This window comes from Patiria miniata, unplaced genomic scaffold (assembly GCF_015706575.1).
Source record: "Patiria miniata isolate m_02_andy unplaced genomic scaffold, ASM1570657v1 HiC_scaffold_9, whole genome shotgun sequence".
Taxonomy (NCBI): domain Eukaryota; kingdom Metazoa; phylum Echinodermata; class Asteroidea; order Valvatida; family Asterinidae; genus Patiria; species Patiria miniata.
Window position 1 is genome coordinate 11066722 of NW_024037076.1, and position 13395 is coordinate 11080116.

General features: G+C 39.9%; 1 protein-coding gene across 1 annotated transcript in view; it reads right to left on the reverse strand.

The window, feature by feature from the left end:
• The window catches only part of LOC119720471, a 45917-nt gene that overhangs the window by 18777 nt on the left and 13745 nt on the right, over positions 1-13395 (reverse strand). The window contains exons 9-20 of the mRNA XM_038190143.1: positions 12850-12975; positions 12151-12498; positions 10902-11114; positions 10145-10261; positions 7196-7324; positions 4995-5270; positions 4246-4353; positions 3671-3775; positions 3005-3247; positions 1551-1805; positions 1222-1286; positions 687-773 (exon numbers count right to left, since the gene is read on the reverse strand). Of these exons, the coding sequence (XP_038046071.1) occupies positions 687-773; positions 1222-1286; positions 1551-1805; positions 3005-3247; positions 3671-3775; positions 4246-4353; positions 4995-5270; positions 7196-7324; positions 10145-10261; positions 10902-11114; positions 12151-12498; positions 12850-12975 (2072 nt within the window). The remainder of the gene's footprint in view (positions 1-686; positions 774-1221; positions 1287-1550; positions 1806-3004; positions 3248-3670; positions 3776-4245; positions 4354-4994; positions 5271-7195; positions 7325-10144; positions 10262-10901; positions 11115-12150; positions 12499-12849; positions 12976-13395) is intronic.

Below are 13395 nucleotides of genomic sequence, written 5' to 3' on the forward strand. Positions count from 1 at the left end.
ATGCGAAAATGCAACATAAAAACCGTCCGATTTTTATGTTTTTGGTATCAAAAGATGTGCAAAGCTCGAGGCTAAAAAGTCATAACAGCTTGGTTTGCGTAACAAAATCTTTTAGAGGCTATTGCGGAAAATATTGAGGGGGGGGGGCGGATTCCGCTCCCGGCCCTTTTAGGGTTAAGGGGGCAAAAGGGTCCTTTTTCATGGTCAGCATTAAAACAAATGACTTTTCATGGGTCTTCCAAGTAGAAAGTCTTTCTAAAAAATGGGTTAAATGAGTATGAAATTAGTTCTTGATAAACCCTTATAAACTCCTCTTGATTCAAGGGTAAGTATCAAAGAGCGCATATAATTGTCTGAACACGTTAAAAGATTAAAAAGTTATTCACAAATACCTTAGACAGTTTACCCATTCCTAATGGTCAAGAGCCCGTCACGTGGCCGGCCCTAAACGGATAATAAAGACCTGCTGGGTGGTCTTGAACACTTTTCCAGTGTCACATGGAGTTTTGACTCGTATGAAAGCTTAAAAGAAAATTTTCTTGAAATTTCTACACTTTCTACGCCAGACAACAGAGGTTGAAAACCTGCATTTGAGGTTTAAATGGTATTACATTAAATATTACATCAAATATTTAGGTAAACAATAAACTACCAAAAACGATTGTCAAGGGGCTGCCAATACTCACGTATATCTTTTCGTAAAGCTTGCTGCCGAAGGGAAAGAAGTTTGGTGGACGGATGGTAGGTGATATCAGATCCTTTGCTAAGTGTGGCTGCAAGCGAAATACACAAAGAGCAGATGCCAAATCACAATTAAGCCACATTGATGTGCACGCAGGTGGTTTGACCCCAATATGTACAAGAATTATTTAATATGCATGGTTGAGCTGTCATCGAGTATGCAGAATGTGACAAAGAAATTCCTCAGCCTATTATCTAGCTGTGACCTGACTGTCTTTCTGTTGACCAGTGATTGACTTGATTGATTGACTAAGATGGTTGGATAACATTCGTATGTACTGTCAGGTGCCATTGCATGTTATTTTCTGCATGAATCACATAACACTCAGCCAAAATAACACTTTCAAAACAAATCTAACACATGTAAACGTAAAACGCTGACAGCATTTTATCTTCTTTTACTTTCGTGTTTTTATTATTCCAGGTTAATGGCAGGATAATTTTGCGTAGGTTTTTTTTTACATGCGTCGCAAAACTTACCCCCTGTGGTTCTTTTGACAACAGGGAGTCTCCGATTTCTTCTCCAAATGGGACGAGACTGCCCTCTATAAAAAAAAATGAAAACTTGGAAATAATAAACTACCAATGAATTTTAAAATTCACGAATTTGTTCAACTTTACGGTTTATGGTTTTACCTAATTGTTTTATTTGCGTATAGATAACATTAATTGTGAAAACGTAATGTAAAGAATTTAAAAAAAATATATAGAAAATTTCAGCCGGAAAGCAGACGTTTAGCATGGTGGTATTGACAATTAGTAGGCTACCCGGCCCTCCCAAAAACCCCTCGGGGAGAACACTGTCTTACCAACGACGTTGAACGTAAAGAGCTTTGACCTTGAACACCCAGCATCATTGACAGCACGGCATGTGATGATATGCGGCCCGACACCAAATACACCTCCTGCAACACCGACACCGACGCCATCTCCAGAATCTGTGCAATCGATGGTGACTTCACCATCGTCCTTGGCATGAACCTCGGTCCATGTCACTGTAGATGTGTTCATGCCTGGATCCGTGCACTGCCCACCGACGTCAGGTACTGTCAGAGACGGGAAATCTGTAAGGCAAGAAAAATGTGGCTTAGCTGCACAACAATGACACCACTCTTCTTATTAACATTTCTAAAACTTCTGTTTATCATTTTTCAGACTTCAACGTTTTTTTTTCAACGTTTGGAATGTAAACTATAACAAAATGATGTTTGAAACATACCGGAGCAACTCCTTTTTTTTTATCCACAATGTAATGTGAGCCATCCGGCCCTCAAACCCAGACCATGCAACTCTTGTATCCATACGACCTCAAAACAGCCATTAAAACGACCAACTTGCCTTGTAATGGACCGATCCAGTAGACACCGCCCCCTGGTGTTCTGACCAATCATAGCCGTGATTTATGTCCGACGTGCGTGCACTAAAATCTGACATGCGTGCACGCGCGTATGATGCGTACGGAAGCCACCCGGCCCTCAAACCCAGACCATGCTTCTCTGGTATCCATACGACCTCAAAAAAGCCATTAAAACCACCGACTTGCCTGGTAATGGACCGATCCAGTAGACACCGCCCCCAGGTGTTCTGACCAACCATAGCCGTGATTTATGTCCGACGTGCGTGCACTAAAGTCCGACATGCGTGCACGCGCGTATGATGCGCGCAAAAGGAAATGCAGCGTGGCATTGGAGAGGAGCACGTGTTAATTTGCCGACGTGCGCAGTTGGTTGGCTTACTGGTTCGGTTCATTGAATTTTCATTTCATTTTGTTCCATTTTGGTTCCATTTTGGACGCAGGGGTAATCCAGGCAATCCCTAATGTAAACAATTCCATTGTATGCAAGCCTATGTGAATGTACACAAGCAGACTAGGTCTTCACGCCAATTTTAACCCATCGACTAGGGTCACCCACGTGAAACCCCTCTTGTGGATGTACCATGATCCATACTAGGATCTAGTCAAAGATGACCTCGGGCATGGCTACCACATGGCTGGGACAATATAAAACATAGGAATGTGAGTAGACTGTATTCCATCCTACCTCCGACCATAATGATGATGGCAATGGTGATAATTATGACAAAGGTGGGCACACTGATGAAGATGATAATGCATCATGTCGGTGATTTTGATGATGTTAACAAGATGATGAAGAATAATATGACGCACCTTATCCACAATGTTGGTGAAAAATAAATCACATAGTATCTTCAATATTGTTTGCAGATGAGCTCTAATTAAAAAACAAAATATAACACTTACATGAAACACTGAAAGAAATTAGACAGTCTGGGAAGGCATTATCTGCCGAGGAGCAGACCACGTGGTGCGTCCCAACACCAAACACACCCCCGGTAGTCTCCACAGTGGCTCCATCAAAGGAATCTGTGCAAGTTATGTCGGAGCTAGTTCCCGGGGGGCCAAGCGTCCAACTAATCTCTACGGACGACAGTCTGTCCGAAATACAGCGGTTGTCAACTTCTGGACACTGCAGGTAGTTACTGTCTAAAGAACAAGCACCGACAAACTGATGAACCTTCCTCTCTGGCTCAGTCCAACTTGATCAAATGACTGCTTTTAACATTTAAAAATTTCCTGGTTAATCACAATTTACCACATTTGTTTTGTCGGTTGATGGAATTTGACCGCAGTCTTCAAACAAACATGGTCTGATTTTTTTTAGCTGTTTGGGCATTTCAGCCGAAACAGCTCTTGTTTTGGTTAAAATTGTGTTTTATTTTTTTCCGGCTCTTAACCTTAAGAGGGCTGGGGGCGGAATCCGCCCCCCCCCCCTCGACTTTTTCCGCTTTTTTACCAGCCAATGCATGGAATGGAAGAGGAAGAAAGTTGTGACTGTAGGCAAGGATTTTCGTAATTAAAAGAGGTTGATTTGCAAACTCATTGTACTCTTGGACGAAATAAACTTACCGCTATCACAGCGTGGTCCTGAGTATCCAGGATCGCAAAGATCAACATCTGTGCACTTTGGGTATGGTTTGCCTGGTCCTGTACATTCCACTCCCTCAGCTGATTCTGTTTACATAAAATATACCGTACATAATGGCAGTGCAGACACTTTAAAAACAAGTAACTTGGGGACGGATCTGTAAAAAATATAGCTTCCTCAATGAGAATCATATTTCTAATATGACCTTTGTAGTAAAGTAATTGTCATAGTATAGACACGAACACGTGTCTCTTAATTTTTTTTAGGGGTTTGTTTTATGCTAACTTAACATTTCAAGTTCGAAAGCACTGGAGTGATGTAATCTTGGAAGGCGCTTCATGGCATATTCTCTTTCGATGTAAAAACACGCAGTCACTCAGCCACGAACATTCGGACGTTATCCTAACTGCCTTTCATCTATCTTCGCAGTGGAGCACCCTAACTTGACGAGCTTTCCACACAACAATTTTTGAAAGTGTGATCTTTCCTGCATCTCTTATTACATTCATCTTATTGTTATTATGGAATTCAATTTGTTGTTGTTTTGTTTACTTACGAGAACAGTCATGACCACAGTGTTTGTAGGAGCAAGTGCAGTCGAGCCCTTCGTTTGACTTACAGATGCAGTTTGGTGGGGATCCAGTTTCTTCACAGAATGTTCCATCTGTTGTAATGATATCCATGTACACTCTTGTAATGTAATCTAATATTTGGTAGTGGCATATATACAATTTTCTCATAGTACCTGGGGCAAACTCCATCTTCATTTGGAGCTAAGTTTTGCCCATTATATTAATAAGGTCTTTTTCCGAATATAATCTCCGATGTTGCTACTTGTTTTTCAGGTCTCGTGTTCTGGTCTCTAATCACTGAATAGGCATTTCCTGGGTTAACACACTCTTCTTACCAGCCGTTGTGATGAGGTAACTGTAGCATTGCTCTCGGGCTTTCTTACTCATTGCATACATTGGGGTTCTTTATCCTTAAAGGGGGAGAACCTATGTTCACAGGAACGGAGTTCCCATCTCTCTTCCGAAGCGATTAAGCCAGACTCGAGTCCGTGAAATGCTGCTGCATGGGGGGATCACCACATCTCCTCCACAGCGAGTCTGTTACCTTTCCAGCATTGAATAATGCCGGTACCTATTTAACACCTGGGTTGAGAGGAGTGCCTTACTCAAGGGCACAACACGCATGGCCACGGCGGGGCTCGAACCCAAAATGTCACGATCATGAATCCTGTGCCCTACCGCTACACCACACCTTACTGAATATTAATTATCGCACACATCAAGCTGCACGTACCGGAAACCTCTGTCACCGTCACGTATGTATCACAGTGTGCAGTGGTTGAATTGTCAGTAGCGGTGTAGCGCACCATGTGAGGTGATGCTCCCAGACTGAGAGTCGTGGTGTCGCCCACCTCGTATATCGAGTCGCCAATGTTTATGCTAATGGTATACTGGCCGGAGTTGTCGGATGCTGATTGGACGTCGGGCAAGGAGACCGTTGAGTAGTCCTTTCTGCAGTCCGTGTAGACTGTGAAGTCGGCAGGGCAAGTGATGCTGGGCGGTTCCACATCTGGAAATGACCGTACAAATCACGATTCACTGACGATTTCGTATTTTTTGCTTTTGACGAAAATCCAGCCAGATTTGATACATTTGTCTCTTTAGGGGTCTACTGCTTTTCTTATTTGTAACTTCAGGTCAATTCTTTCATTAGGCAGTTTGTATAGCAGTTTGTGCATTAAAGAAGGTAATTTATTTGTGAACCCTACAAAATAAGATAAGAACAAAATATCTTTATATTATGCACAAGATTTTTATAAGGTCAGATGTGTACCTTCTACATTTTTGGTTATATTACATGAAGGTGTATTAATTTGTACCATTAATAATGTTGTTGTACAAACACAATGATTGATTAACTGATATTATCAATGAATGTTGTAGACGGCCTGCTAGACAAAAATGTTTCTAGAGGTTGATAAATTAACCACCATCTTCAGACAATAATTGATTCTAGTGGTGCAGCATGGTCACAAAATGCTTAAGTATTGTGCAAATTGTGATAACAGCATGAAACTTTGCATGTTAGTTTTTCATGCCAATTTTTCAGATATGGAGGCATTTCATACTTGACCTTTGGTGACCTTTAGAGATCCCAAAAGTTCACTTTTCGATGACCGAAGTCTATGTCATAGGTCTTCATACAATGCAAGTAATGATCAGATGTGGAAAAATACATATCTGACCTCTGGTGACCTTTGAGAGGTCAATGAACTTTGTAAACCTGTTTATAGCTATTTGTAAGATTCATTCTTTAAACCGCATCTTTTTTTCACGATTCATATCTAAACTAATGGTGTTCATGCTATAAAGAGCATTGTCATATATAGGTCATTTCGTTTTCAACCTCTGATCACCCTACGAGAGGTCATGACCTTTGTAAAACAATAGCCTACATATGGATATTAATAAGATTTCATAATTGCAAATGCCACTTGTTTCATGACCCAAGTCAAAAACTTGACTTTTGGTGCCATGACAAGAATGTTCAGATGTGGGGACATCATATTTGACGTATATAGGTAACCTTCGGGAGGTTGATGAACTTTGTATATCTTATTTGCCGTTATTTATCATATTTATTCGCCAAAACGCCACTTTTGGGTGACCCTAGCGTCAATAGTGCAAAGAACGGTATTGCACCTTTTAGTTAACAGTCATGTTATAAATTCAGACCCCACTGAAACTGTTGAGGTGACTTCTAACCTCGTTTCTCCTTGCGTTATAGTCAGACGCAATATGGTGGAGATTGGAGTAGAAATGTGTGGGTGTGTTTTGTAATGGAAATTGTACATATGTCAAGCAATATTGAATTTCGTGTACTTATTGCACCCTGCTGTATCCACTTGGACTTGGATAACCTTTTTACCATGGTCACTGTGAGAGAGTAATGCTTGTATGACGTGTCGCTTATATTCTTTCACGTTTGCGTCTGCCCTTATAAATAGGTAAATGGAGATTGGAGGTCATGTAAAAACATCTTTGGGGTCTGACTTCATGACACATTGTAGAGTAATTATTAAAATACACTCCATTTGCTCTGATTAGACTTTGATCATGAAAAATGACATTTGGAAGATTAAACATGATGAATAACGGCGATCAAAGTGCATTGACCTTGCAAAGGTCATCAGAGGTCAAATATGAAATGTCATAGGCCTCTCTACAAATTCAGGGAAAGTTATATTTTTAAGAATAATAGGTATAAATAGAGTAATCAAAGGTCATTGACAACTCAAAGGTCACCAGAGGTCAGATATGAAAAGTGCCTCCATATCTGAAACAAATTTGTCATGGCATGAAGAACCAACATTTAAAGTTTCATGCTTTTATTACAAAATGCACAATTCTGTCCCTATGCCGCACCACTATTCTTGTGTTTATTTCACAAAGAAAACATGCAATTTCAAGAAAAAAAACTGGTGTTCCAGTTACCTGTGCAATACACGCCGTTTCCTGCATATCCAGGTCTACAGGTGCATGTGAAGCCTTCGAAGGTATCATCGCAGATTGCATTGTCATCACAGTTGTGCAACGGCGCGTCCGGGTTACATTCATCGACATCTACAGGATGAATGAAGCACAAGACAACATTTACAAATCAGGTACGTAATTACTTTATCCTGTAACCATTAGACAAAGAAGTATGGGGAAAAATAAAGGCCCACAGTAGAGGCATCGAAGTAGTGAAAAGTGTTACCAAATTGTTTTATTCTGGCTGAAATTTCAATTTGCTGGACGGCTGTGCTCAAAACCACATCAACATAGAACGCCCTTCGTACAATTGGGCCGTGTGATAGACAGCACAGTCGGTGTGCTTATTAACCAGGTGCTTGGCTAGTAAACCACTCTCTCACGAAAGGAGAGGGAAGGAAGAATGTTAGTCAACGCACTCTGATACCCCCAACCGTCCCCTTGGCCGAATTTAAGGTTAAACAGGTGCAAAGTTGTATTGTTTTCAATTTTGCATTAATATTTGTTAACATAGGCCCTATGTAATTCTTTTTTTAATTTCTGTACTGATTGTACATGGAATTCAAATGCGAAGTGGCTCCGATATAACTGCCTCTGACCTGGTTGAGCGGTAGTAGTTGAATACATTGCGGTAGTAGTTGAATTCATTACGCAATGCTCAATGTAGTCTGAACAGCAGTCTCCGGTCAGTTCGCACGCAGCTTCGCACCAACAATCTCCATACCGATAATTGTCTAAAAGGCATCGACCGGCACAGCTATCTATGGAAAAAAAAAACATGTGTATGTAGAGTATGGCATAAATAACCATCTGAGGGAAAAAAATCATTTTGCCAATAAAATCAACGTTAGAAAAAGTTGGTATCTATGGATGCAACACAAGTGGCATATTCTGTCTTTGTCTATTTTGTGCGCAGTGATCAGGCGCGGCCGGGGGGGTTGAAAAATCTGCCAAATGTCCTAACAAAAAAAACCTGTTTACATTTTAGCAATTTTTTGATGAACAAAAAACACCTGCAAAAATTCCAGGATCAGCCCCAGAATGTACAATTTTAGTATTTGCTGTCCATTAACAGATACGTGGACTGCACACTCGTTTTTCTTCCAACCTTAAATTTTTGTATAAAATGATACTGTTCTTTTGTCATCACCTTTTACTAGCTATCACCATTTTGGGTTGAGTGGTGCGCATAATAATTAAGAAATCAAACAATCACATTGGGCAAGCACAATATGGTGTATTAATTAGAAGCGTCGATTCTCACCGTTCATCGCTAATTCAAAGCAAATTTGCAGTAACTAATCTCAGATGCCGATTCCTCTCCTATCTCCCTCTTTATCGCATTTGACTTTTACCCTATAGTGATTGTGCCCTATAGAAGAGTCATTTTCCTGGAATCCGTGACCACGTTGCGGATACCTTTTTTTCTCAATGGATTTGACAAAGAGGACCAATTTGAAGCTCCCATACACCTCCCAAAAGTGACGGGAAACTTTTTTACAGCACGTTTTTCAAAATGGCCGCCGACGCCACATTGAAAAACATAAAAAGTGATATCTTGGGAACAAGATGAGCCATATTCATAAATGAGGTGTCGATCCCTATTATTTCTGGCATGAAAAATATGATAGCAGCCATTACGTTTCGGGACTATTGTGACCTCAACATTTAAAGTGGTGGCTGGTAGCCATCTTGAAAAACACCAAAGTATTATCTTTGGAAATAGAGAAGCAAAACAAATATTAGAATGGTTATTTTGACGTCCAGAGACTACCATGACGTTTCAAAACGTCACTCTGCAGATGTTATTTCTTGCGCCAGAGACTCTTTGTATGTAACTGAGGAGCCATCCCTTTATTCCGCCACACCTAACTTATTTGAGTGGTTATTTTGAGTTTTGTCTTGTATTTCTTTCTGTAATTACAAATATTACTAAGTTTTAAATAGAAGGTCCAATAGCAGGTCATGGTAGTCCCTGAAAAGTCAAAATAACCACTCTAATGGATTGTAATGCCAGAATTAAGTGCAAATAACATCTTAGATGTCTGTTTTGCTGCTTTGGTTCCAGAAATATAATACTTTGGTGTTTTTCAAGATGGCCATTAGCCGCCATTTTGAATTTTAAAGTCACAATGGTCCCGAAACGTAGTGAATACCATTATAGCAGATTTGTCATGCCAGAAATAGTAGGAATCGACACCTCATTTATCAATATGGCTCATCTGGTTCCCGAGATATCAATTTTTATGTATTTCAATATGGCGTCGGCGGCCATTTTGAAAAAAGAAGGTCAAATAGCAGGTCATGGTAGTCCCTGAAAAGTCAAAAGAACCATTCTAATGGATTGTAATGCCAGAATTAATTGAAAATTTTTGCTCCTGTTTTGCTCCTCTGGTGTTTTCAAGATGGCTACCAGCCGCCATTTTGAATTTTGAGGTCACAATGGTCCCCAAACGTAATGACTACCATTTTATCAGATTTGTCATGCCAGAAATAGTAGGAATCTCATTTATCAATATGGCTCATCTGGTTCCAAAATTATCACTTTTTATGTTTTTCAAAAAGTTTGTTGTCACTTTTGGGAGGTGTAACCTGACTCTGCTACTAGTGTTTAGGGCTCGTGACTCATGATCAAAGAGGCAGGTGTTCGAAACCAGTTACTGGTCAAATGTCGTGTCCTTGGGCAGGCCACTTAACCCCCACTTGCCTCTCTCCACCCAGGAGTTGTTAACAGCATTAGCTGGGGAGTAGCCTGCGCTGGACTAGCATATATACCATCCAAGGGGAATATAAACATTCTCTTATTTTTATTTTCGTTACTTTATCCCAATTAACTACATTGATCTGAATTTTAATGACCTTTTTAATTAAAAACAGCACCCACATAATTTCTACTTAGCATTGGCCTACCGCAATTTTGTTCATCAATGTCGTCAAAACAATCTGGTTCACCGTTACATCGCCATCTCCCATCAATGCAGACAGAGTGACCGCAATCAAAGTTGCGCGATGAACATGGTATGGTGTCTTGAAGAGAAAAAAGGAACATAAAATGGACAGTTGTAGGTACAAGGAAGATTTTTTTGCTGATTTGTGATGTTAAAACGCGAATTGATGTACGGGAATACATGCCACATCGAAATAGTTATTACATGTATTAGTCATTTTAAAATATGCAATCCGCAAGTGATTTCGAATTTCACACCGAAAATGAACTTGTGTTTACAATTGATATTTACACAATTCGAATTATTGGTGCCCAACAATAACTCGGCCGTTGCAGAGGCCTTTTTTTCAGAGGTTGCAGAAGAGTTTCGTAAAATACAAACATCCTTGGGCAAACATCATATTGATGTCCTGAAATGAAATAAAGGGGCAATAAATATGCTAAAAGTTCCAATACAGCAACCGTTTGAAGCTTTAAATGGTGTCCTAAACAGTGTTGTAGTTCTGTGCTACACTGAAATTTGATGTTAAACAGCAAGAGATAAGCCCTACCACTCACATTGTTCTAAAATGCTTTATCAGAAAACAAAAAAGCAATGGTGCTTACAATTTGATTGCATACTAGAAGCAGTCAAGACAAATCCTCGAAAACTATTCTTGCCAGATTCCAAACTGAACCACATCGTCCGGTTATCGGAGAGTAGATTTGGTGGAAACCTACGGTTTGAAACATAGAACGTGTCGTTAGCGCCGCTGTCCCCTGCCTTGAATGTGCCGTAATGAGAAGAAACTGAAAAACTATGGAAAGTGACTAGGACCCTTCGATTCGCCTCTGTCTGTATGGTCCAGGTTGTTTCCAGGTTTGTCGGGTATCTCGGATAAAACGGAGAAGTAATCCGGACGTTTTCGTCCGCACCGAGAAATATATTGCGATCTGAAGACAAAGAAAGAAAGAAAAATATTCCTTTAAGTTCATTATTCCTTCAACTTGTGCAATCCATGCTCACCTTGGGTGACACCTCAGGAATATCGATAATTAATTTTAAAAGGATTTCCCCCAACCACTTAGAACAAACCAACATTACCTAATAAGAAAAAGAAATGGATTGATGATATTTAGTAAATGATAGTCGTTACGGCGCACCGAACTTAATGTTCTGAAACATTATGATTTGCAGTGTTTGGATCATTGTTACAAATGCGTATTATCTGTGTCTAACTGGTTCGGCATTATGGAGAGTCCACACAAAGCATTCCTGGTTAATAGTCTATTTACACTTAAGAAAACCCTAATATTCATTCTGATGTTTGTTGACAAAACACCATTTTGGCAAAGCGCCAGATTAGGCCTAAATGGCAATTTCATTAAACCTTAATACTTTCTTTCATTTTTTTCATCATATATTTTGTTCCCAAAATTGTGTTGACATGAAAACGTGTACAAATGTAATTAGTCAGTTGTGTAATTATGTTCTTACTTTCACAATCGAATTCATCACTTCCATCCAAACAATCATTTATTGCGTCACACTTCGAAGAATTACTTATGCAGACTGAATGCCCACAGTCAAACTCGTAAAGAGAACACGTCATTTCCTCTGTACGACCAGAAAAAAATCAATGGAAGTAATATTAATAATAATAATAATAATATTCATAAAGCGCACGTATCCACCTGGACTGGTGCTCAAGATGCTACATCATAATTACCCCTGCTCATTGGGCCAATGAAAATTCCAAATACCCTCCCAGCTCCCTGGGAAGTATACAGCTCGATGCTGCCTGTTAGGCACAAGGAAGCTAATTCCATCTCAAAAACCATCTCTGCCCTCACATGTACCAAATTACTTGTTGGGTGGAGAGAAGCAATGAGTGACAAAATGCCTTGCCCAAGGGCACACGCACCTTTCTGTCAGCATATAATTGTGGAAATGAGCCATGAAATTAGGTCAGGTAGATGCTTGCAATACCTGTAGCTGGCACGCTGGCAACAGACAACAAAAATCCGCGTCCATTGTAACTGCCATCTGATTTGAAAGTTAGCCACATCACCGGTCCAAAGGATAGCAAATCAGGCGGAAGCCTATCCCAACTCCATCTGAAGAAGGCGTTGTCTGTGCTCCTGTTGCCGTCTCCTGCCTGGACAAAATCAGTCAGGTGCTCGGTTTGGAAGTCGGAGAAACGGACGCGAATCTTGTGGTCTTCTTCGGTGTGGATGATCCATGTAATCTCGATGTTATATGAATAACTTGATGGATAGTTTGTAGTCCCTAGCTCGCCTGTTTCCATTGCCCCAAAGAACAGAACACGATCGTTGTCTAAAGAAACCGAAATACAGGTCTTTAAGTAGTTTGAAAGACTCCGTTGGTATACTTACATTCTTCAATTATTGGAATTTAAAAATTTTGAAAATTAATGGGGCATATCGCCTTCTTCTATTCCCTTGTTTTAATATTTATCTCTTTCTTGCATTTAAAAGAATTCCAATTGGTTAAATCTGTTTGCCATATATAAGAATTTCTTTTCATAAGACACTATATATTAACAAAAAGACCGCCAAGTTGGGTGCTAACAAACAGCAAGCTAACCAGATAACACATATTCTTTTGTTTGACAAACATTAAAAAAACTTTGCTCAAAACATGATCAATGTCAAATGAATTATTTACCACAGTTATGCTCGTCACCCTCTGCAACTAGCAAGCAATCAACTTTGTTGTCACATTTCCAAATGTCAGGGATGCAGACAGAGTGATCACCACAGTCAAAGTCACTTGGGGAGCACGTCAAGATTTCTGCAACGAGATAAGATGTGTTGTTAATCGATCTTGGTTAAATCCCATCCCCACCCCCCCCCACCCCCCAAAAAACCCAAAATACAGGAAAAAGCAAAATTACGTTATTAATTAATGTTAGTGTTTCTTAACATGAACCTCGACAACAAAAGCCTGTCATCTGTCCGACCAAGACCTTATCAGCGTTGATTTACAAACCAAAATAATAGTTACAAGTTATGCAGTTTTTGTTTTTCATGCACTGATCGAGAACGCTGGCAGAAAATTCACAGAGTTGTTTTATATTTTTAAGATAACCAAAGAGGATGTCTTCGACACCGGCAGAAAATTCACAGAGTTGTTTTATATTTTTAAGATAACCAAAGAGGATGTCTTCGACACCTTGCTATATGAATTTAAATCAAAAACATGTACACTTGG